Raw genomic sequence first — 24,096 nt, forward strand, 5'->3', positions numbered from 1 at the left:
GAATGACAAGGTTTTTTTCTTTGTCAATGTCAGAAAGGGATGGACTAACTTAAAAATATTATTTGTTTTATATTTCCTAGTTAGAATAACAACATTAAATTAATAAACATATCAGCTGGGATGATTTTGGAAAGTTAAAGGCGACATAGAATGCTTGTATCACACATATATGTTAGTTATGGAGGTCTACTTACATATATTAACTTGTTTTCATGGTTAAAAACCTCCTAATCGCTGCAAACGAGCCGATCAAAATATCTCCTCACTGACGCTCTCGTCAGCCGCGCTGTTTCAGACCAAAACCACACCCCCAGAACCAGGACTGTGTTGTGATTGGCCAGCCAACGAGAGCTTTCCTACTGTCCTGTGATTGGCCAGGTACCTGGAAGTGACGTAATAGATAGGCCAGCTCTCAGATACACAGCTCCCCCTCTGGCACGGTGGATGCTCTGCATCTCAGCAGCTACAACAAGAGTAGTTCTTCTTCTTCTGCGGTTGAATGTACGCAACTGGATGTGCCCGGACTAGTGCCCGCACCGGGAGGCGCTACGGTGGTGAGAGGAGTGGTGAGGATTTTTGATGACGACATCAAACTACGGAAGTGCCGATCCGTTTCGCAGAGCCCAGGAAAACAATACAACACTATTTTCTCAGCAGTGGCTGAACTGTTGTTCTGAAACTTTAGGGTTTCATAAACGAGGTAATGACGCAGATACACACACAAACGCAGCGTTAATAGGAGCTTCCGGTCTATGTGGGCTTTAAAGTCATGGTTTTTATTTTTTAGACGGGACCTACATACGGAGGGAGGATGATGAAGGACATCTCGCCTCCTCCCGTATGTTCAATTTTAATGTTTGTATTTTAAAACGAAAATTAAATAACCACTCATTTCTTGTTTTTAAATATCGTTTGTGAATTGAAAATCAAATGACCAGAAGATACACGGACCGTTAACGTCGTTCCTCTTTTGTTGTTGTCGGTTCTGATTTGTTGTTGTGATTTGTACTTCAGGGCCCCCGTAATAAGTATTTTTAAATCTAAACGTCTTCAATTTCTCGTGTTCAGTATGTGACACATGTTTCTTTTTAAAGTATTTTTGCTCTTTCGATGTTTGAAGGACATTTTCTGATGTCACAGTTAAAACAACAATGTCAGAACATCAATGAACCAACGATCAATTATCGTTTAACGCACCTTTAATTCAGAAAAACGCTGAAGAAAGAGACAGTGAAATAGTTATTGTGATTGTTTGTGTTTTCCTGGCGCTCAGTTTTCAAGAAACAACACAGAGGAAGTAAACAAACCTTTATTTTACATTATTAAAGTAAATCATGTACATACAGTAAATAAAGAAGGCACAGCTTTCTTTTTACATGAAAATTCATTGAGCTTAAAAATGTTCCTTAAATACATAAAGGGTAACAGTGTAAACACATTGTCTCTAAGCACCAGTGTGTAGATTTAAGGGCATTGAAGCATAAGAGACACAGTGTTTTAAATGACGTCAGAAACATTACATTCATCTACATCTTCACTTTAATTATTGCACTAAATTATGACTAATAAGAGCTCACACACAGGTAATATAGAATATTGCATCAGAGGAAATGTGTTTTCACTGACACTGGAAACATGCTGAATGAACCTGACCTGTTTAAAAACAGATTTAAAAATGTAAAAATTCTTTCATTAAAGCGGTAAAAATATAAAATAAAATTAAAATTCTATAGACAGCAATCAACGCAGCTTTTAGCTTCTCTCTTTGACAGCTGGAGTTATAAAATATATATATAAAAAATTCTCTTTGGACGATTAATTGCCATTCCATCGGCTCTAGAATCGATCGTCTGTTACACAGGAAACGCTACAGACATAAAATATGCATCATAATACTTAACGTATACATGTTCAGGGTCGGTGTGTTGTGTCCCGTATGATTTATCGAGGCGATCAGTCAATGTGTGACGAAGTCGTAAGGCACTTCCTGTTTTGTGGCAAAATGGTCGACTAAATGGTGTGTTTTTGTGTCGGTCCAACAAACGAGCTCGGACGATTTCGCTCATTTACGTAGGGCGCAAATCGCCAAAATGGCCGACTTTCTGTTGAGTTGAGGCCATGGTTACTGTCAACTGTTTTGTTCGTCTTGGTCTGTGACATCTTTCCACCCAATTCTCAACTCAATTTTGCCTCTGTTTTCACCTTAGGGGGCGCTATAACAACACTTGAGCAAAGCACAGGTCGGGGAACTATGCCAATATCACATTTTCACCAGACCTGACCTCCATGCTAAATTTCAAGTTAACCCGCTCAAAAATGATCGCAACGCCATGGAGATTATAATAATCTGAAGGAAGAACAGATAACAGCTCTATAGCGCCCCCTAAGGCCAAAGGTGGATGGAGCAAGTCAAAATTAAGTTCCACCAAATTTCACGAAACTTGGTGGGAACTCGTAATAGATCAAGACGAACAAAAGATTCCATTGGGACCACGGCCTCAACTCAACAGGAAGTGGGCGTTTATCATACAACATAAAAACCGACCATTTGGCACGAAACAGGAAGTGCCCTGAAACTTCAACATGCATTGATCGATCGCTTCGAAACTTCATACGTGACACAAGAGACCGACCCCGAACACGTCTACAGACACAAACCTGATAACATTTGAAGCTCATATGACTAACTTCATATCGTTTGGGTTATTTTTACATTCAAAGTGGGATTTTTTTCTCCTTTTGGCCCCGGGGTCTGAAGCTGAACCTGTAGAAAAAGGAGAAAATAAAACAGAGATATTAACAACAACAAATAAATGTTTACAGTGTACATACATCACTGTGGTAGTGACACACGGGGACGTCCAGATGTCCAGATGTGAGCGGATCATCAGGACATTTGATTAAATACTGCAGTCACTGAGCCTGAGCATCTGTGTGTGTGTCATGACAGCGGTGTGGAAAACATTTGAAAGTAGAAAGTGATTTTCTGTTCTGCTGAAGTTAGACGACAGGAAGTATCTTTACCATTATTGATACGGAGAATTATTGACACTCTTATTGATGCTATTCTCTATAATTAGGTGCAAAAGTAGAGACATGATATGAGAATGTGTTTTTAAACTGATGCTTGTGTTCAGTAAAAAAGTTCTAGTAGATCAGTCACGTTGTTTTCCACGACTTCATAGCTCCTCCTCAAAGTGGGTGGAGTCCTCATAGCAACGGCTGCGTGAAACTGTGGTGACGTGGTTTTATAACGCGACGCAAACACAAACTAGTGACTTGTAAAGCAGTATTTTTCACTGAAACTGAATCATGAAGTGAAATACCAGTGAACGTGGTCACGATCGTCATTTTACACATTTTAGCTTTGCTAAATGTTGCAGATGAGCGCATGTTTTCAGGATTTTTAAGTCTTTTTAACTTTTGTTGGCTTTGATTCTCGTGTCAGACGTCGCGCTCATGACTCTTCAGTGACGACACTCTCTGTCCAATCAGAGGCCGGCAGTCTGATGACGTCACAGGGACTAAAAAAAACACTGATGAAGCAGGAAACACCTGCTCATGTTTACCTGAGCTGTCACTGGACAAGAGCCTCTCCTCCTCGGTCTCCTCCTCGGTCTCCTTCTCTGTCTCCTTCTCTGTCTCCTTCTCTGTCTCCTCCTCTGTCTTCTCCTCTGTCTTCTCCTCTGTCTCCTCCTCTGTCTTCTCCTCTGTCTCCTTCTCTGTCTCCTCCTCTGTCTTCTCCTCTGTCTCCTCCTCTGTCTTCTCCTCTGTCTCCTTCTCTGTCTCCTCCTCTGTCTTCTCCTCTGTCTCCTTCTCTGTCTCCTCCTCTGTCTCCTTCTCTGTCTCCTCCTCTGTCTTCTCCTCTGTCTCCTCCTCTGTCTTCTCCTCTGTCTCCTTCTCTGTCTCCTTCTCTGTCTCCTCCTCTGTCTTCTCCTCTGTCTTCTCCTCTGTCTCCTCCTCTGTCTTCTCCTCTGTCTCCTTCTCTGTCTCCTCCTCTGTCTCCTTCTCTGTCTCCTCCTCTGTCTCCTTCTCTGTCTCCTCCTCTGTCTTCTCCTCTGTCTCCTCCTCTGTCTTCTCCTCTGTCTCCTTTTCTGTCTCCCCCTCTGTCTCCTCCTCTGTCTTCACTGTGTCATTCCTCATGTTCTTGGTGTCAGTGCTTCCGTTTCCAATGTTTTGATCTAAAAGAAGCAGCAAATGTTCCGTCTCATAAACAGAATCACATCAAACCAGCAGGAAAGTGAGTGAAATGAGTGAATGAAACATAAAACGTTCATTATATTTACCTGAGGTCATGTTACTGGATATGACGTTCATCATCTTCTCCTCTTCTTTTCTCTCCATGTTCACTGTTTTGTTACAGTTACAGTTTTCCACATTAATGACATTCACACACAAACTCAAATCACATCAAAGCAACAATAAAGTGACTCAGGAGTATAAACATCAACCATTTCATGTGACAAGTATAGTTATAATTCTAAGTATCTAACATTTAGAATCTGACAAACTTTAGATAATTGCAATTATTTTATCGGATGTCGACGGGGAAAACTTGGGGAACGAGACGGACAGAGAGTCCAGTCATCAATTAATAGTTGATTAATGTCGGCAGCCCTGCTCCATATAAACAAAACAACACAATCATTCAAAGTGAAACATGCTGCTTTGTGGACATAATAAGACATTTGAGGACGTCACAATATCAAGGTTTGGGAAACACTGATCAACATCTTCTGACATTCTCTGGATCAAACAACTCATTGATTAATAGTAGAAAATTATTCACTGATTGATTATGAAAAGAATCGTTAGATACAGCTCAATTAATATTTAAATGCCATCAAATATTTCATAACTTACGTCGACTTCTGCGTCTTATGAAGATCAGAACCAGAGCCAGCAGAGGTAACACAACTGTGAAAACTCCAGCAAAAAACATGCCTACGAGAACACCTGTGCTGTGGCAGGACTTTTTCTCAAAGAGTTTCTCTGAAGAAAAGAGAAAACAAACAGGATGTAAATGTACAGACGACAGCATGAGCAGAACAGTGGTCATAACAACGAGGTAAAGACCAACAACATCATACATGAAGACCTGACATGTGTTTAAGGAGAGTCTCACTTGGCATAATGAACTCCTCATCAGTCCTGTGGTAAATGTCCTCCTGTTTGACCACGCAGCGGAAGCAGTTGGTCTTCGTCTCCGTCACAGTGACGAGGAGCGTGGTGTCGTAACGGCCTCGTGTCTCAGAGACCAGTGGCTCCTCTGAATTAAGAGAGGTTCCTTCACACGTCTGCCACTCTACACTCGGCTTTGATGAAGAACCTCTGACCACACACTGGAGCTCCACGCCGGCCTCTGACACGTCAGATATTTCAAGGACTGGCGCCTGAACGGCTCCTACAAACAGCAGGAGAAATGTTATATTCCTGTGGTTATCCATCATCCAGACACGTTGAACCATTTTCTGTGGGTCAGCTCATCAGTCAAACTATTTTAAATTGACCGTGAAGCAAAAACTGTTCATTTAACACATGAATACATGACAAAAGGTGCATTTAAAAAATAAGTCATTACATACATTTAAAATGGTCAAATTACAATTAAGGGCAAGTATATATATATTTTTTATTATTTACCATTTACCATAATCACTAACCTTTTTCAAGTCCAATTCTGTTCCTGAGGACCCGTTCTAAAAGGAAAAAACACAAAAGTGAAGGTTTTTACAGTGAACGTTAGTTACACCATGTATTTTATAATATTCATTTTGTTTAATGTTAATGTTAATACTGGTCAAAATCACTGGATCAGATACCGGACAGATAAAATGTAAAATCAGACATAATCCAAAAATCCTGTATATTTCATGCTTCACTCTGCACAGACTGTAAAAAATGTAAATAAATAGCTGAGTCATGTTTGACTGTATCGGACCAATATAAGTATCTGTAGATACTCGAGTTTGTGATATCGGTATCGTTATTTTCTTGATTAATCCATTCGTTGTTTAGTGGACAGAATGTCAGACAATGGAGGAAAATGTTTTTCATCACTTAAAATTACATTGTGAAGAGGACACTAGAGAGAGGACAAGGTGGAGGTGGAGGTGACCTGCTGTGGTGACCCCTGAAGGGAGAAGAGAAAAGACGACGACTCACCGACGATGAGCTCCATCGTGAATATTTGCCTTCCAGAACTCAAACCTGGAATATCACAGGTGTAAATCCCCGTGTCTTCAATCCTCGTGTCTCTGAGGATCATGGATGCGTTTCCGTTCTTCAGCTCGTCGTAGAAAAGTGACACTCGTCCTCTGTACTGCTCATCCTGACAGCACCAGCCGTCCTCAGTGTGATGTCCAAGCATATAGAGGAACAAGTCTTTACCATTTATGTTTTCCCAACTTATCAGTGAGTTTTTGAGACTCTGATTGTCTACAGAAGAACAGTGAAGGACAACGTCTTCCCCCTCCTTGACGTACGTTCTGGAGACACCTGGGTTTGAGAGAACAAATATATTTGAATGCTTACATTTGAACAGAGCAATCAAAACAAATAATCAAACTTACAATTTCCTGGTGATGTACGTTATGAGCATTTACAACTAGAGCTGCAACGTTCATGAACGAGTTAGGAGTGTGAGAAAACATCCATTCTTAGATGCATCGCGATTCAGACGTGGACGATTCTGAATCGATTCACAAATGTCCAAATTCCCATTATTTAAATTTTAAATAACGTAAAATAAACCGTATGAAAACTCCTGAGTGCAGCGCGCCTTCACCCAGACACTTTATGGGGAGCACATAGGTGAAGGTGGAGGTGACCTGCTGTGGTGACCCCTGAAGGGAGAAGTCAAAAGACGACGACTCACCGACGATGAGCTCCACCGTGGACCTTTGGATTCCAGAACTCAAACGTGGAAGTGTGCAGGTGTAAGTCCCCGTGTCTTCAATCCTTGTGTCTCTGAGGATCAAGGATGCGTTTCCGTTCTTCAGCTCGTCGTAGAAAAGTGACACTCGTCCCATGTACTGCTCATCTTGACAGCACAGCCCGTTCTCGTAGTGCCGGCCTCTGTAGTAGAGGAACACTAATTTATCTTGGTTCATCCAGTCTACCACGGTGTTCTCAAGGCTTTCTACAGAAGAACAGTGAAGGACGGCATCTTCCCCCTCTGTGACGTACGTTCTGGAGACACCTGGGTTTGAAAGAAAACATAATATATTTGAATGGTTACATTTGAGCAGAGCAATCAGGTAACATTTACATGACACGTCTTTTACTCTAAAGCAGCAGTTAAATCATTTCTAAAAGGTTCAATATTTACTGCTCTGCTATACTGTATGCATCTATAGAAAACTACTGAACACAAATGTTTCTACTTCATTCTATTGACTTTAGCCTGAGAGCTCAACAGTGATGTCAAAAACCAGTGATTCCAATTCCTCCAAGATCATATCATTATGATTATTATTATCATCATTACTGTGAGTGAAGTTCTTTTTATTAAAATAACAATTAGAGGCAGACAGATTAATAGTGTCTCAGATTAATTGGGTCGATGTTTGGCATTTCTTTATAATCGTAAAATTAAAATTGGCTGATTATTACTTATGTTGATATTCATATATATTTTAGGCAGATGTGTTGATCCTTAAATTGTGAATTTGTAGATCAGGGGTGCCCAAAGTTTGTTTTAACAAGGGTCAGATTTGATCATGTGAAGATAGCCGGGGGCCAATGGTCCCTTCAGAAGTCCAGCCAGCAGCCATACACTTGTGCGCTTTGAGTCAATATGTAAATCAGTGTTTTTAAAAAGCCGAACGTGGGGCCAGCATTAATGTCGGAGAGTCGCGGCCCTAACTCATGTGGTGCCTTATATAAGATTTTAGGTTTTTATTTTTACACTTTACAATTGACTTTTTATTGTTACATTCATGTTGTTAATAAATGATTCAAATGTGACAATAATGTCTTAGTGTGGTACATTGGAAACAACTGATGGACACCGTGTAGACAATAGTACCAATCCACCAATTTTTTCAGCATAAAAGACCACTTTGGACCATGTCTTGACCTGGCCTAGATTATCCTACAGACCCTGAAGATTTATAAAACCAGTCTCTGATTTGTGAAACCTTTATTCTATTTGTGAAAAACACATCTAACACATCTTAAACACCACAGTGGACACGTGTGCCTTTAAATCTCTGCAATGAAACTTGCTCTACTGTAAAAATAATTGACTTAAAGGGATAGTCCACACATTTACAATGTGGCTTTGTATTGCTAGAATAGCAGTAGTATTTTCTTTACAAATGTGTTTCCCTCCCTCAGTTTTCTACTGTGTTGTAAAAAATCTGTTTTTCCTTTCCAATTTTGCCCTCCGCTGAGTCAAATGACACGAAACGTCGTTCAAGGTTTGAAACTACAACACCAGTTCTGCACTTTCATTCCCAGAATGTAAACACGGTGTCCACCATCTTTGCTAACAGTTACGCTAACCGGCTCTTGCTCTGCAGAGTAACGACAATGACCGAATGGAGTTTTCAAACTGATACGGCTGCAAGGGAAAATACCTGCATTTCTGTAATAACAAGAAGCCGGCTGATGGCGGCGGCCGGTGCCGGTGCCCCCGCCACCTGCGACCGGTGCTCTCCGCGTTCCACGTTTGTCCCTGTTGACATGTAACGCCAGCTGAGCTAACTTTAGCATCTTTACAGTTTATTTACATCTATGCTACTGTAAGCACAGATACTTTGCATCGCTAACGTTGTGCTCATTGTTTTGTAGAGCGTACCTCACTTCGTGGAGTGGATCCTGAGAGACTGGGGAAAGACGATGGTCTTGTTTTACCTGTCTGTGTTGGTCAGGACATCCTGAAGAGCAGCACTGTGTCTATGAAGAGACTGTTGATGCTCACAATGAGCTATAATAGAATATTCTATTATTATTATTATTGTTGTAGTAGTATCAATAAAAATTGATATTCATATTGGTTGTGGTTTCTTTTCTAGCCATTAGAGCAGTGATCATCAACTGGCGGTCCGTGGGCCGAATCCGAATAAAATAAAATATAAAAAAAATACATGAGCCACAAGTTGGCACTTATTTCTCCTCTCCCTCTCCCTGTGTCCCTACACACACTCACACACACACCAGGGCGTGGCACCCGTGGGTGAGGTGGGTGTTTTAAAACCCACACTCTTCCTGGTGAGAGGGTTCAACACAGACACTTTTCCTGCAGTTTTTCCTCACTACACTTTCTCTGTTTCTGCGCTCGCTTAGTCATGTTTGTTCCACTTTTATTTCTGTTAAAATTCTAACAGTATTGTATTTTTGAATGAATTCCTGTATATTATTGTCATGCAGGAAAGAGATTTGTTTTATTTTTTTTCAAAGAGCATTTTTATTTCAGTGATCTCTGACCTTTGGCATGTAGCTTAAACTTATAACGGACTGTTTGTTTATTTTTTAAAGGGTTTGCCTCTGGAAAACATTTGATCTAATATGCTATGATGCTTTGTGGGAAACCCCAATTACATCACAGAAAGAATATCCAGATATATATCGAGTATCGCCATTCAGCTAAAACATATCCAGATATGACTTTTAGTCCATATGTGGTCCACACTATTAAAGCAACTGAATCCTTGAAATGTGTGTGTTTAGTGTTGTGGTGACGGCACAGATTATATTCTTTTGCAACAGCAACAGTTTCGTTGTAAATGAGGCATACAGGTAACACATTTCTGAAGGTTGGGATGATAAATGTGTACTTTTCAGTCCATTCGTCATTAAAGGATCTGTTTTCTGCATCAACTTTTCGTTTCCTGGTCTTTGAGAGTGCCATTTTAGCCAACCTGTGTTAAGAGGCCTTTTCCTTCCACTAACTGAAACTGTATTAGCGCTGAAGCCAGTGACGACAGCCCTATCGAGGCTTTGTTTCAGCTGTGTTTGTGTTTCAAATGCTCTATAAATAAAGTTTACTTGAATTGAGTTGAGGCAAAATATCTCTATTTTTATTTCATTTTAGTTAAGGGTACGGCCCCCAATGTGACTGTCCAGTAAAATTCTGGCCCTCAGACAAATGTAGTTAGTGACCCCTGCATTAGAGTATTATGAGATGAAAAGTGATTTCTTTTGGAGGAAACAGTTGATGAACACTAAAGAATGAGAGCTACTTTGTTTACTGATGACAACTGCGTGTGTAACTTGTGTAAATCTTACTTGGAATATTATTTCCCATTTCTACAACATAGTTAGTCTAGTTTTAGGAGACATTCATCTTCCCAGTTATAGCTGTTTCCTTACCTTTAGTCTCGTCCTGTTGTGTTGCTCCAAAACAACCCAGAGAAAAGAAGAAAAACACGAGCGTTTTCATCGTTCCGTCCACCGCGGTGAAATCAGTTTCTGGTTGGAAATTCAACATTCAGTCCAGATCAAAGGGCTCACTTCTGAGATAGGTGCACGAACACGCCTTGTTCAAAGTCCAACACATCGCTCTTGACTTCCGAGGTCTTATTTATGGAGTGGAATGGAATAAAAAGAGGTGTGTCCTGTCTAGGCAGTCTAATACTACGTTTGTACACTCATTTGGTCTCTTTAGGTCACATGACCTGGAAGCTATTGAGCTAAAATGCTAATATTTACATATTTTACAAATCAATGCAGAAACATAGTACTGGACTGCCTAGGACACAAATAAATAAAATATAATATAAAATATGAATATAAGATAAACGTAAATGATGCATATAATATATAGTATATATGTATACACACACACACACACACATATACACACCCTATATCCTCCCAATCAACTTTGTGGTTTTAAGAAACTGAAGTAATTGGACTTGAATGAATACGAGATGCAGCGAGTTTAAAACGGGTGTCCTTTTATTTCCCTCTCGTTCTTCTCACGCACCATAAACACCGTGAAAACTACACATTAAAAACAGAATGTAGTTTCACCATTAAATCATATTCACACATGAATCACATTAACCAAGTACAAGGCATTTTGAACAGGCTTTAAAATAATTACCAAATGAAATAAACAAATCCAAGTTCACAAATAAAATACATACTGCTTTTGAGCCTGACGTGCAGTTTACTCGTATACACAAATTAAACAATGACACTTTCCTTTCGTGAATAAAATAAACACACCGCTAATATTATTAATACATAAAAGAATATGATTAATACATAAAATAATATGGTTAATACATAAAATAATATGATTAATACATAAAATAATACGATTAATACATAAAATCAGTCAGCATACCTCATTCTGCTTTCCAAGGGCGCTAGTTTAAGTCGTTGCTAGCGTGCTCTCAATATTAGCATGTGCCTCCGATGCACGAGCACACATGCACGAGCACAGAGTCTGCGCGTGTCCCTAGCTGCTGGCTCTGATGCACTCCTTCTCTGAGTGGACTCTACTGACTGTCCTTAAAGTCAAAGTTTGAAGTGAAAAAACCTCAAGTCACAATAAACAGGAGTGATAATACCAAATCCCCGTGGCACACAGCATGTTCCGCACCTGCAGCAGCAACAGCGTCATAATAAAAACACATGAAGAAGAAACGTCACTCCTCAAAAACAAAGGCAGAACTGACCACAAGGTGGCACTGCCGGACCACACCATCTGTTGCCATACGACAAAAGTACAGTGATATCTTGTAACATTCACTCGGGTTCTTCAGTAAAACATCTACCAACTGTCTCTCAGCTTTCTAATCATCACTTCTCTCTGCCTTTGATATTTCTGACATTGTGTAATAACATGATGAATGGATTCCTCGTGCCCACAGTGATCACATCTGTCTGTATTGTGTTTATTGATGAGAAATAATGTGTTGTTCAATCCTGTATGACCAATTCTGATATTTTCCTCTTTCCTGCTTCTCTCTGTGCGCCTAGCCACTCCCACTTTTCTTTGGATACTGTAAAACCATCTTCCTTTCCTCTCCTCCTCCCATTGTTTTTGCCATCTCTCCTTTAGTTTTTGTTGAATGATGCTGTTTATTTCTGTTTTGCTTAATTTTATTGCTAAATCTATATTATTATGTCGTGTTGCTGCTTTTGCCACCTTGTCTGCTATTTGGTTCCCTTTAACCCCTGTAATGTGTGCTGGTATCCATAAACATATTACTGTGAGTCCCATCATCTGAATTCTATATAATGTTTGTTGTATTTCTATAATTTCAGAATGGCTGGACTGTAAGCTTGTGAGTGATGAACTTGAGTCTGAACAGTTTGTATTTTAAAACGAAAATTAAATAACCACTCATTTTTTGTTTTTAAATATCGTTTGTGAATTGAAAATCAAATGACCAGAAGATACACGGACCGTTAACGTCGTTCCTCTTTTGTTGTTGTCGGTTCTGATTTGTTGTTGTCGGTTCTGATTTGTTGTTGTGATTTGTACTTCAGGGCCACCGTAATAAGTATTTTAAAATATTTCTCGTGTTCAGTATGTGACACATGTTTCTTTTTAAAGTATTTTTGGTCTTTTGATGTTTGAAGGACATTTTCTGATGTCACAGTAAAAACAACAATGTCATAACATCAATGAACCAACGATCAATTATCGTTTAACGCACCTTAAATTCAGAAAAACGCTGAAGAAAGAGACAGTGAAATAGTTATTGTGATTGTTTGTGTTTTCCTGGCGCTCAGTTTTCAAGAAACAACACAGAGGATGTAAAAATACATTTATTTTACATTATTAAAGTGACTCATGTACATACAGTAAATAAAGAAGGCACAGCTTTCTTTTTACATAAAAATATTCCTTAAATACATAAAGGGTAACAGTGCAAACACATTGTCTTTAAAGCACCAGTGTGTAGATTTAAGGGCATTGAAGCATAAGCATAAAAAAAAGTCCTCCTTCCATTCCGTATGAAAGTGATATGTTTTTGTCTTTTTACTTGGTCCAGCTCCCCCACTCATTTTATACCCTTTCTTAAGTTTAAGAGAAAAAACAGAGGGCTAAAAATTGGAGTTAACTCGCTCGCTATCTCGTTTTTAATTAGTTTGCTAAGTGTCAGAAAAGTCAGATGTCATCTGACTGGCTGCCCTGTATATCAGTCAAGTGACGGGATGGATGATAGGCTGACGTCTATTTTTTTTTTTTATCGCGATCGACGTACTGAGCACCCCTGATTTAGCTTCTCTGTTTGACAGCTGGAGTTAAAAATACATATAAAATTCTCTTTGGACGATTCATTGCCGTTCCATCGGCTCTGGAATCGATCGTCTGTTACACAGGAAACGCTAGAGACATAAAATACGCATCATAATACTTAACGTATACATGTTCAGGGTCGGTGTGTTGTGTCCCGTATGATTTATCGAGGCGATCGGTCAGCGTGTGACGAAGTCGTAGGGCACTTCCTGTTTTGTGGCAAAATGGTCGACTAAATGGCGTGTTTTTGTGTCGGTGCAACAAACGAGCTCGGACGACTTCGCTCATTTACGTAGGGCGCAAATCGCCAAAATGGCCGACTTCCTGTTGAGTTGAGGCCATGGTTACGGTCAACTGTTTTGTTCGTCTTGGTCTGTGACATCTTTCCACCTAGTTTTGGTGGAACTCAATTTTGCCTCTGTTTTCACCTTAGGGGGCGCTATAACAACACTTGAGCAAAGCACAGGTGGGGGAACTATGCCAATATCACATTTTCAACAGACCTGACCTCCATGCTAAGTTTCAAGTTAACCCGCTCAAAAATGATCGCAAAGCCACAGAGATTATAATAATCTGAAGGAAGAACAGATAACAGCTCTATAGCGCCCCCTAAGGCCAAAGGTGGATGGAGCAAGGCAAAATTAAGTTCCACCAAATTTCACGAAACTTGGTGGGAACTCGTAATAGATCAAGACGAACAAAAGAGTCCATTGGGACCACTGCCTCAACTCAACAGGAAGTGGGCGTTTATCATACAACATAAAAACCGACCATTTGGCATGAAACAGGAAGTGCCCTGTAACTTCAACATGCATTGATCGATCGCTTCGAAACTTCATACGTGACACAAGAGACCGACCCCGAACACGTCTACAGACACAAACCTGATAACATTTGAAGCTCATATGACTAACTTCATATCGTTTGGGTTATTTTTACATTCAAAGTGGGATTTTTTTCTCCTTTTGGCCCTGGGGTCAGAAGCTGAACCTGTAGAAAAAGGAGAAAATAAAACATAGATATTAACAACAACAAATAAATGTTTACAGTGTACATACATCACTGTGGTAGTGACACACAGGGACGTCCAGATGTCCAGATGTGAGCGGATCATCAGGACATTTGATTAAATACTGCAGTCACTGAGCCTGAGCATCAGCATCTGTGTGTGTGTCATGACAGCGGTGTGGAAAACATTTGAAAGTAGAAAGTGATTTTCTGTTCTGCTGAAGTTAGACGACAGAAAGTATCTTTACCATTATTGATACGGAGAATTATTGACATTCTTATTGATGCTATTCTCTATAATTAGGTGCAAAAGTAGAGTCATGATATGAGAATGTGTTTTTAAACTGATGCTTGTGTTCAGTAAAAAAGTTCTAGTAGATCAGTCACGTTGTTTTCCACGACTTCATAGCTCCTCCTCAAAGTGGGCGGAGTCGTCATAGCAACGGCTGCGTAAAACTGTCGTGACATTACGTGTCGTAACGCGACACAAACACAAACTAGTGACTTGTAAAGCAGTTGTTTTCACTGAAACTGAATCATGAGATTCAAGTCTTTTTAACTTTTGTTGGCTTTGATTCTCGTGTCAGACGTCGCGCTCATGACTGTTCAGTGAAGACACTCTCTGACCAATCAGAGGCCGGCAGTCTGATGACGTCACAGGGACTAAAAAAAACACTGATGAAGCAGGAAACACCTGCTCATGTTTACCTGAGGGGTCACTGGACAAGAGACTCTCCTCCTCGGTCTCCTCCTCTGTCTTCTCCTCTGTCTTCTCCTCTGTCTCCTTCTCTGTCTCCTCCTCTGTCTTCTCCTCTGTCTTCTCCTCTGTCTCCTCCTCTGTCTCCTCCTCTGTCTTCTCCTCTGTCTCCTTCTCTGTCTCCTCCTCTGTCTTCTCCTCTGTCTCCTTCTCTGTCTCCTCCTCTGTCTTCTCCTCTGTCTCCTTCTCTGTCTTCTCCTCTGTCTTCTCCTCTATCTCCTCCTCTGTCTTCACTGTTCCATTCCTCATGTTCTTGGTGTCAGTTCTTCCGTTTCCAATGTTTTGATCTAAAAGAAGCAGCAAATGTTCCGTCTCATAAACAGAATCACATCAAACCAGCAGGAAAGTGAGTGAAATGAGTGAATGAAACATAAAACGTTTATTATATTTACCTGAGTTCATGTGCTCCATCTCCATCTCGTTCACCTTCACTGAATCATCCCTGTTCTCTCGTTGGTTACTGTTTTGGCCTGAAAGAAGCAGCACATTGTGTTCTGACACAAACTCAAATCACATCAAAGCAACAACAAAGTGACTCAAGAGTATAATTTTTATATATATATATATATATACATATATAATACTGTATAATTAATGTCGGCAGCCCTGCTCCATATAAACAAAACTACAAAATCATTCATAGTAAAACATGCTGCTTTGTGGACATAATAAGACATTTAAGGACATCACAATATCAAGGTTTTGGAAACATCTTCTGACATTCTCTGGATCAAACAACTCATTGATTAATAGTAGAAAATTATTCACTGATTGATTATGAAAAGGATCGTTAGATACAGCTCAATTAATATTTAAATGCCATCAAATATTTAATAACTTACATCGTCTTTTGAGTTTTTTGATCATCAGACACAGAGCCAGATTTAACACACCAATGACAAATCCGGCAACGCCTACGAGAACAACTGTGATGTGGGAGGACTTTTTCTCAAAGAGTTTCTCTGAAGAAAAGAGAAAACAAACAGGATGTAAATGTACAGACGACAGCATGAGCAGAACAGTGGTCATAACAACGAGGTCAAGACCAACAACATCATACATGAAGACCTGACATGTGTTTAAGGAGAGTCTCACCTGACACAATGATGTTATCATCAATCCTGTGGTGAATGTCCTCCTGTTTGACCACGCAGCGGAAGCAGTTGGTCTTCTCCTCGTTCACAGTGACGAGGAGCGTGGTGTCGTAACGGCCTCGTGTCTCAGAGACCAGTGGCTCCTCTGAATTAAGAGAGGTTCCTTCACACGTCTGCCACTCTACACTCGGCTTTGATGAAGAACCTCTGACCACACACTGGAGCTCCACGCCGGCCTCTGACACGTCAGATATTTCAAGGACTGGCGCCTGAACGGCTCCTACAAACACAGTAAAAACAATAACATGATGATAAACCACTGCAGCAGGAGAAATGTAATATTCCTGTGGTTATCCATCATCCAGACACGTTGAACCATTTTCTGTGGGTCAGCTCATCAGTCAAACTATTTTAAATTGACCGTGAAGCAAAAACTGTTCATTTAACACATGAATACATGACAAAAGGTGCATTTAAAAAATAAGTCATTACATACATTTAAAATGGTCAAATTACAATTAAGGGCAAGTATATATATATATTTTTTATTATTTACCATTTACCATAATCACTCACCTTTTTCAAGTCCAATTCTGTTTCTGAGGACCCGTTCTAAAAGGAAAAAACACAAAAGTGAAGGTTTTTACAGTGAACGTTAGCTACACTATGTATTTTATAATATTCATTTTGTTTAATGTTAACAGCCGACAGAGGATTACCCTTAAACTAGGATTTAGAGTTCTGGGGCCTGAACGCAGGTCTTTAAGCACGAACTCGACCCGACACACCAGCATGAATTGTCTGCCTGAACCCCCCACCCCCCGATACTGGTCAAAATCAGTGGATCAAACCGGCTTTTTGTTTCTTCATATTTGGGAGAACAATATTTGTTCCACAGTTGGAGAATTATGCCTTTGAAATGTGTTGATACGTTCATAAATGGTCTAAAATGACTGTATCGGACCAATATAAGTATCTGTAGATACTCGAGTTTGTGATATCGGTATCGTTATTTTCTTGATTAATCTATTAGTTGTTTAGTGGACAGTGTCTGTAGAACTTTCTAGCAGGCAAAGCTATTTGTCTTTCATTCTATTTGTCTGTTCATTGTTGTAACTGGCATCAAAGCACCGTTGCCTTTAAAGTGCCTTTAAGGTGCATCGTCAAAGCCATGTTTTGTTATATATTGCCTTCGTATGCGCCTTTGTAAATCTATCTATCATTAGAACTTGTACGACTTGTCGGTTTTACAACCTAACTGACTGTCTAACTGACTGTCTAACTGACTGTCTAACTGACTGTCTAACTGACCGTCTAACTGACTTCAAACTAACTTCAACTTAACTTAACTGTTGCTTAACTGTGTATGTGGAATAAACCTTCAGAAAGACAGTCGAGTTGTGCCCGCCGTACTTGTTCTGGTTACCCTTTCCAGAAGGGAGCATTGGGCTGGAAAGACCAGCCAGCAGAAATCTGGACAGTGTCACTCCGGCAGTTTGCCCCGCCCCCTCCTCCACCGGCCTGCCGGTCCTGATTACACACACCTGCTGACAGACAATCAAGCCATATGTCCTCCTTGGGAGATTAGATTGTGTTTTGTTTTTGACCTCGTTCTTGGTTAGTTAAAGATCGCCAATCAATAGGATTGTGCTTTTGAGTGAGTTTTCGTTTTGAAGTGTTTAGAGCTTTGTTTTCCTCCGTTTGGAGAGTTTTCTGTTTGAGTTTTAGGTGATAACAATAGTCTGAGTTTGTTTCCTCTTCGGAGTGATTTTTTTTCCTCGTCCATAGTTCTGCAACGTTTCTTTTGAAGAGCGTTGCGATCTCCATTTGTTATAGTTTTTTTTTCATAGCCTCGCTTTTGTTTTCCCTCAGTAAAGAGGATCTGTCTTGTGTTTTGTTAACGAGTGACAATTAAAACCATTAAAAGGCCTCTGCGTCTGAGTCCTCTCTGAACCATCTTGTCAGTACACACTGGCCAGTATGGACTCAGCAGAGACCAGACAGTGGAAAGAAGCCCTGAGCACCCAGGAAGCCGGTCTCTCCAAGCAGGAGCAGTTCCAGACCACCATGGCAGAGCATCTGGGTCAGCTTACGATCCAGGTCCGGAACTTGACCGATCTCCTGCGGTCCACGACCAGCCCACCCGCAGCGCCGAAGCCTCCAGTGTCTGTGGGCGGTGCCGACGCAGGCTGCCTCCTTCTGAGGTTTCGGTGCCCTCTGCCCACGCCATGGTTCGCCGCTGCTGCCGCATCTGGGCAGCCGCCCGGCAGGTGTTGGTCCGCCAGGGGGATCGGGTCAAGACAGCTGCAGACCGTAGGAGACGGCATGCCCCCGCCTACCAGCCAGGGAAGAAAGTGTGGCTGTCTGCCAGAAACCTCCATTTGCGGGTCCCCTCCAGGAAGCTGGCACCGCAGTTTGTAGGGCCATTCCCAGTCGCCAAGGTCATCGGCCCCGCAGCAGTCCGCCTGCGTCTGCCTCGGTCCGAGTCCGAGTCCACCCCACGTTCCATGTCAGCCAGGTCAAGCCAGCCAAGGAGAGCTCCATGGTCCCAACCTCCCCGGCCCCTCCTCCTCCTCCGGAAGTGATAGACGGAGGTCCAGCTTACAAAGTCAAGCGGCTGCTCGCGGTCCGAAGCAGGGGCCGGGGTAGGCAGTACCTGGTGGACTGGGAGGGGTACGGGCCAGAGGAGAGACAGTGGCTTCCGTCCCGGTTCATCTTGGACCATAGCCTCATTAAGGAATTCCACGAGGACCATCCTGAGCAGCCTGGGCCGTCAGGAGTCGGCCCTTGAAGAGGGGGTACTGTCACTCCGGCAGTTTGCCCCGCCCCCTCCTCCACCGGCCTGCCGGTCCTGATTACACACCTGCTGACAATTAAGCCATGTGAACCTTAATAACTCTCTGTTTCCTTGTTTCAGTGCCAGTGTGTTTTCGTTCATGCCTGATCACCAGAGCTCCTCGTCACAGCTACATTTTTGATCCTCTTAGTGAGCGACTCACTTTTGTAAGTTTTCTTATCATAGCTTTTCAGCTGATACTTTAGTTAAGATTTATAGCCCTTTTGTTTTCCTCCTTGGGAGAGATTTCTGTTTGTAAATTTTCACAGCCTTTTAGGAACTCCAATCACTAGGACCTTTTATTAGTTAGATTGATTAGATCCAATCACTTAGATTGCGGGTTTTTTTTACCTCGTTCTTGGTTAGTTAAAGATCGCCAATCAATAGGATTGTGCTTTTGAGTGAGTTTTCGTTTTGAAGTGTTTAGAGCTTTGTTTTCCTCCGTTGGGAGAGTTTTCTGTTTGAGTTTTAGGTGATAACAATAGTCTGAGTTTGTTTCCTCTTCGGAGTGATTTTTTTTCCTCGTCCACAGTTCCGCAATGTTTCTTTTGAAGAGCGTTGCGATCTCCATTTGTTATAGTTTTTCATAGCCTCGCTTTTGTTTTCCCTCAGTAAAGAGGATCTGTCATGTGTTTTGTTAACGAGTGCCAATAAAAACCATTAAAAGGCCTCTGCGTCTGAATCCTCTCTGAACCATCTTGTCAGACAGAATGTCAGACAATAGAGGAAAATGTTTTTCATTACTTAAAATGACATTGTGAAGAGGACACTAGAGAGAGGACAAGGTGGAGGTGGAGGCGACCTGCTGTGGTGACCCCTGAAGGGAGAAGAGAAAAGACGACGACTCACCGACGATGAGCTCCATCGTGAATATTTTCCTTCCAGAACTCAAACCTGGAAGGTCACAGGTGTAAATCCCTGTGTCTTCAATCCTCGTGTCTCTGAGGATCATGGATGCGTTTCCGTTCTTCAGCTCGTCGTAGAAAAGTGACACTCGTCCTCTGTACTGCTCATCCTGACAGCACCAGCCGTCCTCAGTGTGATGTCCGAGCTCATAGAGGAACAAGTCTTTACCATTTATGTTCTTCCAACTTATCAGTGAGTCTTTGAGACTCTGATTGTCTACAGAAGAACAGTGAAGGACGACGTCTTCCCCCTCCTTGACGTACGTTCTGGAGACGCCTGGGTTTGAGACAACAAATATATTTGAATGGTTACATTTGAACAGAGCAATCAAAACAAATAATCAAACTTAATTTCCTGGTGATGTACGTTATGAGCATTTACAACTAGAGCTGTGACGTTCATGAACGAGTTAGGAGTGTGAGAAAACATCCATTCTTAGATGCATCGCGATTCAGACGTGGACGATTCTGAATCGATTCACAAATGTCCAAATTCCCATTATTTAAATTTTAAATAACGGTAAAATAAACAGTATGAAAACTCCTAAGTGCAGCGCGTCTTCACCCAGACCCTTTATGGGGAGCACATAGGTGAAGGTGGAGGTGACCTGCTGTGGTGACCCCTGAAGGGAGAAGATAAAAGACGACGACTCACCGACGATGAGCTCCACCGTGGACCTTTGGATTCTAGAACTCAAACGTGGAAGTATGCAGGTGTAAGTCCCCGTGTCTTCAATCCTTGTGTTGTTAAGGATCAAGGATGCGTTTCCGTTCTTCAGCTCGTCGTAGAAAAGTGACGCTCGTCCTTTGTACTGCTCATCTTGACAGCACAGCCCGTTCTTGTAGTGCCGGCCTCTGTCGTAGAGGAACACGTCTTTATCTTGGTTCATCCAGTCTACCACTGTGTTCTCAAGGCTTTCTACAGAAGAACAGTGAAGGACGGCATCTTCCCCCTCTGTGACGTATGTTCTGGAGACACCTGGGTTTGAAAGAAAACATAATATATTTGAATGGTTACATTTGAACAGAGCAATCAGGTAACATTTACATGACACGTCTTTTACTCTAAAGCAGCAGTTAAATCATTTCTAAAAGGTTCAATATTTACTGCTCTGCTATACTGTATGCATCTATAGAAAACTACTGAACACAAATGTTTCTACTTCATTCTATTGACTTTAGCCTGAGAGCTCAACAGTGATGTCAAAAACCAGTGATTCCAATTCCTCCAAGATCATATTATTATGATTATTATTATCATCATCATTACTGTGAGTGAAGTTCTTTTTATTAAAATAACAATTAGAGGTAGACAGATTAATAGTGTCTAAGATTAAGTGGGTCGATGTTTGGCATTTCTTTACAATCGTATTGGCTGATTATTACTTTTGTTGATATTCATATATACTTTAGGCAGATGTGTTGATCCTTAAATTGTGAATTTGTAGATCAGGGGTGCCCAAAGTTTGTTTTAACAGGGTCAGATTTGATCACGTGAAGATAGCCGGGGGCCAATGGTCCCTTCAGAAGTCCAGCCAGCAGCCATACACATAATAGACCACTTTGGACCACGTCCAGATCAAAAACCACTGTGGTTTTTGATCTGGACCTGGCCTAGATTATCCGACAGACCCTGAAGATTCATAAAAACAGTCTCTGATTTGTGAAACCTTTATTCTTTTTGTGAAAAACACATCTAACACATCTTAAACACCACAGTGGACACATGTGCCTTTAAATCTCTGCAATGAAACTTGCTTTACTGTAGAAATAATTGACTTAAAGGGATAGTCCACACATTTACAATGTGGCTTTGTATTGCTAGAATAGCAGTAGTATTTTCTTTACTAATGTGTTTCCCTCCCTCAGTTTTCTACTGTGTTGTAAAAAATCGGTTTTTCCTTTCAAATTTTGCCCTCCGCTGAGTCAAATGACGCGAAACGTCGTTCAAGGTTTGAAACTACACCGCCAGTTCTGCACTTTCATTCCCAGAATGTAAACACGGTGTCCACCATCTTTGCTAACAGTTACGCTAACCGGCTCTTGCTCTGCAGAGTAACGACAATGACCGAATGGAGTTTTCAAACTGATACGGCTGCAAGGGAAAATACCTGCATTTCTGTAATAACAAGAAGCCGGCTGATGGCGGCGGCCTGTGCCGTTGCCCCCGCCACCTGCGACCGGCGCTCTCCGCGTTCCACGTTTGTCCCTGTTGACATGTAACGCCAGCTGAGCTAACTTTAGCATCTTTACAGTTTATTTACATCTATGCTACTGTAAGCACAGATACTTTGCATCGCTAACGTTGTGCTCATTGTTTTGTAGAGCGTACCTCACTTTGTGGAGTGGATCTGAGAGACTGGGGAAAGACAATGGTCTTGTTTTACCTGTCTGTGTTGGTCAGGACATCCTGAAGAGCAGCACTGTGTCTATGAAGAGACTGTTGGTGCTCACAATGAGCTATAATATAATATTCTATTATTAATATTATTGTTGTAGTAGTATCAATAAAAATTTAAATTCATATTGGTTGTGGTTTCTTTTCTAGCCATTAGAGCAGTGATCCTCAACTGGCGGCCTGCGGGCCGAATCCGAATAAAATAAAATATATAAAATAACAATACATGAGCCACAAGTTCGCACCTATTTCCCCTGTCCCTCTCCCTGCGTCCCTACACACACACACACACACACAGCAGGGCGTGGCACCCGTGGGTGAGGTGGGTGTTTTAAAACCCACACTCTTCCTGGTGAGAGGGTTCAACACAGACACTTTTCCTGCAGTTTTTCCTCACTACACTTTCTCTGTTTCTGCGCTCGCTTAGTCATGTTTGTTCCAATTTTATTTCTGTTAAAATTCTAACAGTATTGTATTTTTGAATGAATTCCTGTATATTATTGTCTTGCAAGAAAGAGATTTGTTTTATTTTTTTTCAAAGAGCATTTTCATTTCAGTGACCTCTGACCTTTGGCATGTAGCTTAAACTTATAACGGACTGTTTGTTTATTTTTTAAAGGGTTTGCCTCTGGAAAACATTTGATCTAATATGCTATGATGCTTTGTGGGAAACCCCAATTACATCAGAGAAAGAATATCCAGATATATATCGAGTATCGCCATTCAGCTAAAAAATATCCAGATATGACTTTTAGTCCATATGTGGTCCACACTATTAAAGCAACTGAATCCTTGAAATGTGTGTGTTTAGTGTTGTGGTGACGGCACAGATTATATTCTTTTGCAACAGCAACAGTTTCGTTGTAAATGAGGCATACAGGTAACACATTTCTGAAGGTTGGCACGATAAATGTGTACTTTTCAGTCCATTCGTCATTAAAGGATCTGTTTTCCGCATCAACTTTTCGTTTCCTGGCCTTTGAGAGTGCCATTTTAGCCAACCTGTGTTAAGAGGCCTTTTCCTTCCACTAACTGAAACTGTATTAGCGCTGAAGCCAGTGACGACAGCCCTATCGAGGCTTTGTTTCAGCTGTGTTTGTTTTTCAAATGCTCTATAAATAAAGTTTACTTGAATTGAGTTGAGGCAAAATATCTCTATTTTTATTTCATTTTATTTAAGGGTACGGCCCCCAATGTGACTGTCCAGTAAAATTCTGGCCCTCAGACAAATGTAGTTAGTGACCCCTGCATTAGAGTATTATGAGATGAAAAGTGATTTCTTTTGGAGGAAACAGTTGATGAACACTAAAGAATGAGAGCTACTTTGTTTACTGATGACAACTGCGTGTGTAACTTGTGTAAATCTTACTTGGAATATTATTTCACATTTCTACAACATAGTTAGTCTAGTTTTAGGAGACATTCATCTTCCCAGTTATAGCTGTTTCCTTACCTTTAGTCTCGTCCTGTTGTGTTGCTCCAAAACAACCCAGAGAAAAGAAGAAAAACACGAGCGTTTTCATCGTTCCGTCCACCGCGGTGAAATCAGTTTCTGGTTGGAAATTCAACATTCAGTCCAGATCAAAGGGCACACTTCTGAGATAGGTGCACAAACACGCCTTGTTCAAAGTCCAACACATCGCTCTTGACTTCGAGGTCTCATTTATGGAGTGGAATGAAATAAAAATAGGTGTGTCCTGACTAGGCAGTCTAGTACTACGTTTGTACACTCATTTGGTCTCTTTAGGTCACATGGCCTGGAAGCTATTGAGCTAAAATGCTAATATTTACATATTTTACAAATCAATGCAGAAACATAGTAGTGGACTGCCTAGTCAGGACACAAATAAATAAAATATAATATAAAATATGAACATAAGATAAAAGTAAA

At 41.0% G+C, this 24,096-nt stretch overlaps 1 protein-coding gene and 1 long non-coding RNA gene across 3 annotated transcripts; one reads left to right on the forward strand and one right to left on the reverse strand.

Moving 5' to 3' along the window:
* Positions 1-1,295: 1,295 nt before the first annotated feature.
* On the reverse strand, positions 1,296-23,741 carry LOC131460802 (uncharacterized). 2 transcript variants are annotated; one of them, XM_058631597.1, is made up of 10 exons: positions 23,659-23,741; positions 20,463-20,786; positions 6,878-7,201; positions 6,166-6,498; positions 5,664-5,699; positions 5,126-5,404; positions 4,864-4,992; positions 4,287-4,349; positions 3,570-4,181; positions 1,296-2,764 (listed from the first exon to the last, which is right to left on the reverse strand). In XM_058631597.1, the coding sequence occupies exons 1-10, from the start codon at positions 23,726-23,728 to the stop codon at positions 2,676-2,678; spliced, it is 2,259 nt and encodes a 752-aa protein (XP_058487580.1). In that variant the 5' UTR covers positions 23,729-23,741; the 3' UTR covers positions 1,296-2,675. The 2 variants fall into 2 exon arrangements, with proteins under 2 accessions (XP_058487580.1, XP_058487581.1); XM_058631598.1 differs by lacking the exons at positions 20,463-20,786; positions 23,659-23,741 and adding an exon at positions 10,318-10,426.
* On the forward strand, positions 8,176-8,970 carry LOC131460817 (uncharacterized). The gene is made up of 3 exons (XR_009240420.1): positions 8,176-8,423; positions 8,526-8,690; positions 8,797-8,970. It is a non-coding gene; the product is annotated as an uncharacterized LOC131460817 (long non-coding RNA).
* Positions 23,742-24,096: the final 355 nt, after the last annotated feature.

The sequence above is a fragment of the Solea solea genome, chromosome 6 (genome assembly GCF_958295425.1).
Source record: "Solea solea chromosome 6, fSolSol10.1, whole genome shotgun sequence".
NCBI lineage: Eukaryota > Metazoa > Chordata > Actinopteri > Pleuronectiformes > Soleidae > Solea > Solea solea.

Excerpts from the sequence above, each read along its gene's own strand:
- LOC131460802 (XM_058631597.1), bottom strand. The coding sequence starts at position 23,728 with ATGAAAACGCTCGTGTTTTTCTTCTTTTCTCTGGGTTGTTTTGGAGCA. Across the intron at positions 5,405-5,663 it reads CAGAATTGGACTTGAAAAAG|GAGCCGTTCAGGCGCCAGTC; the intron begins GTTAGTGATTAT and ends TGCTGTTTGTAG. Across the intron at positions 4,350-4,863 it reads CATAAGACGCAGAAGTCGAC|TGAACATGGAGAGAAAAGAA; the intron begins GTAAGTTATGAA and ends GTAACAAAACAG.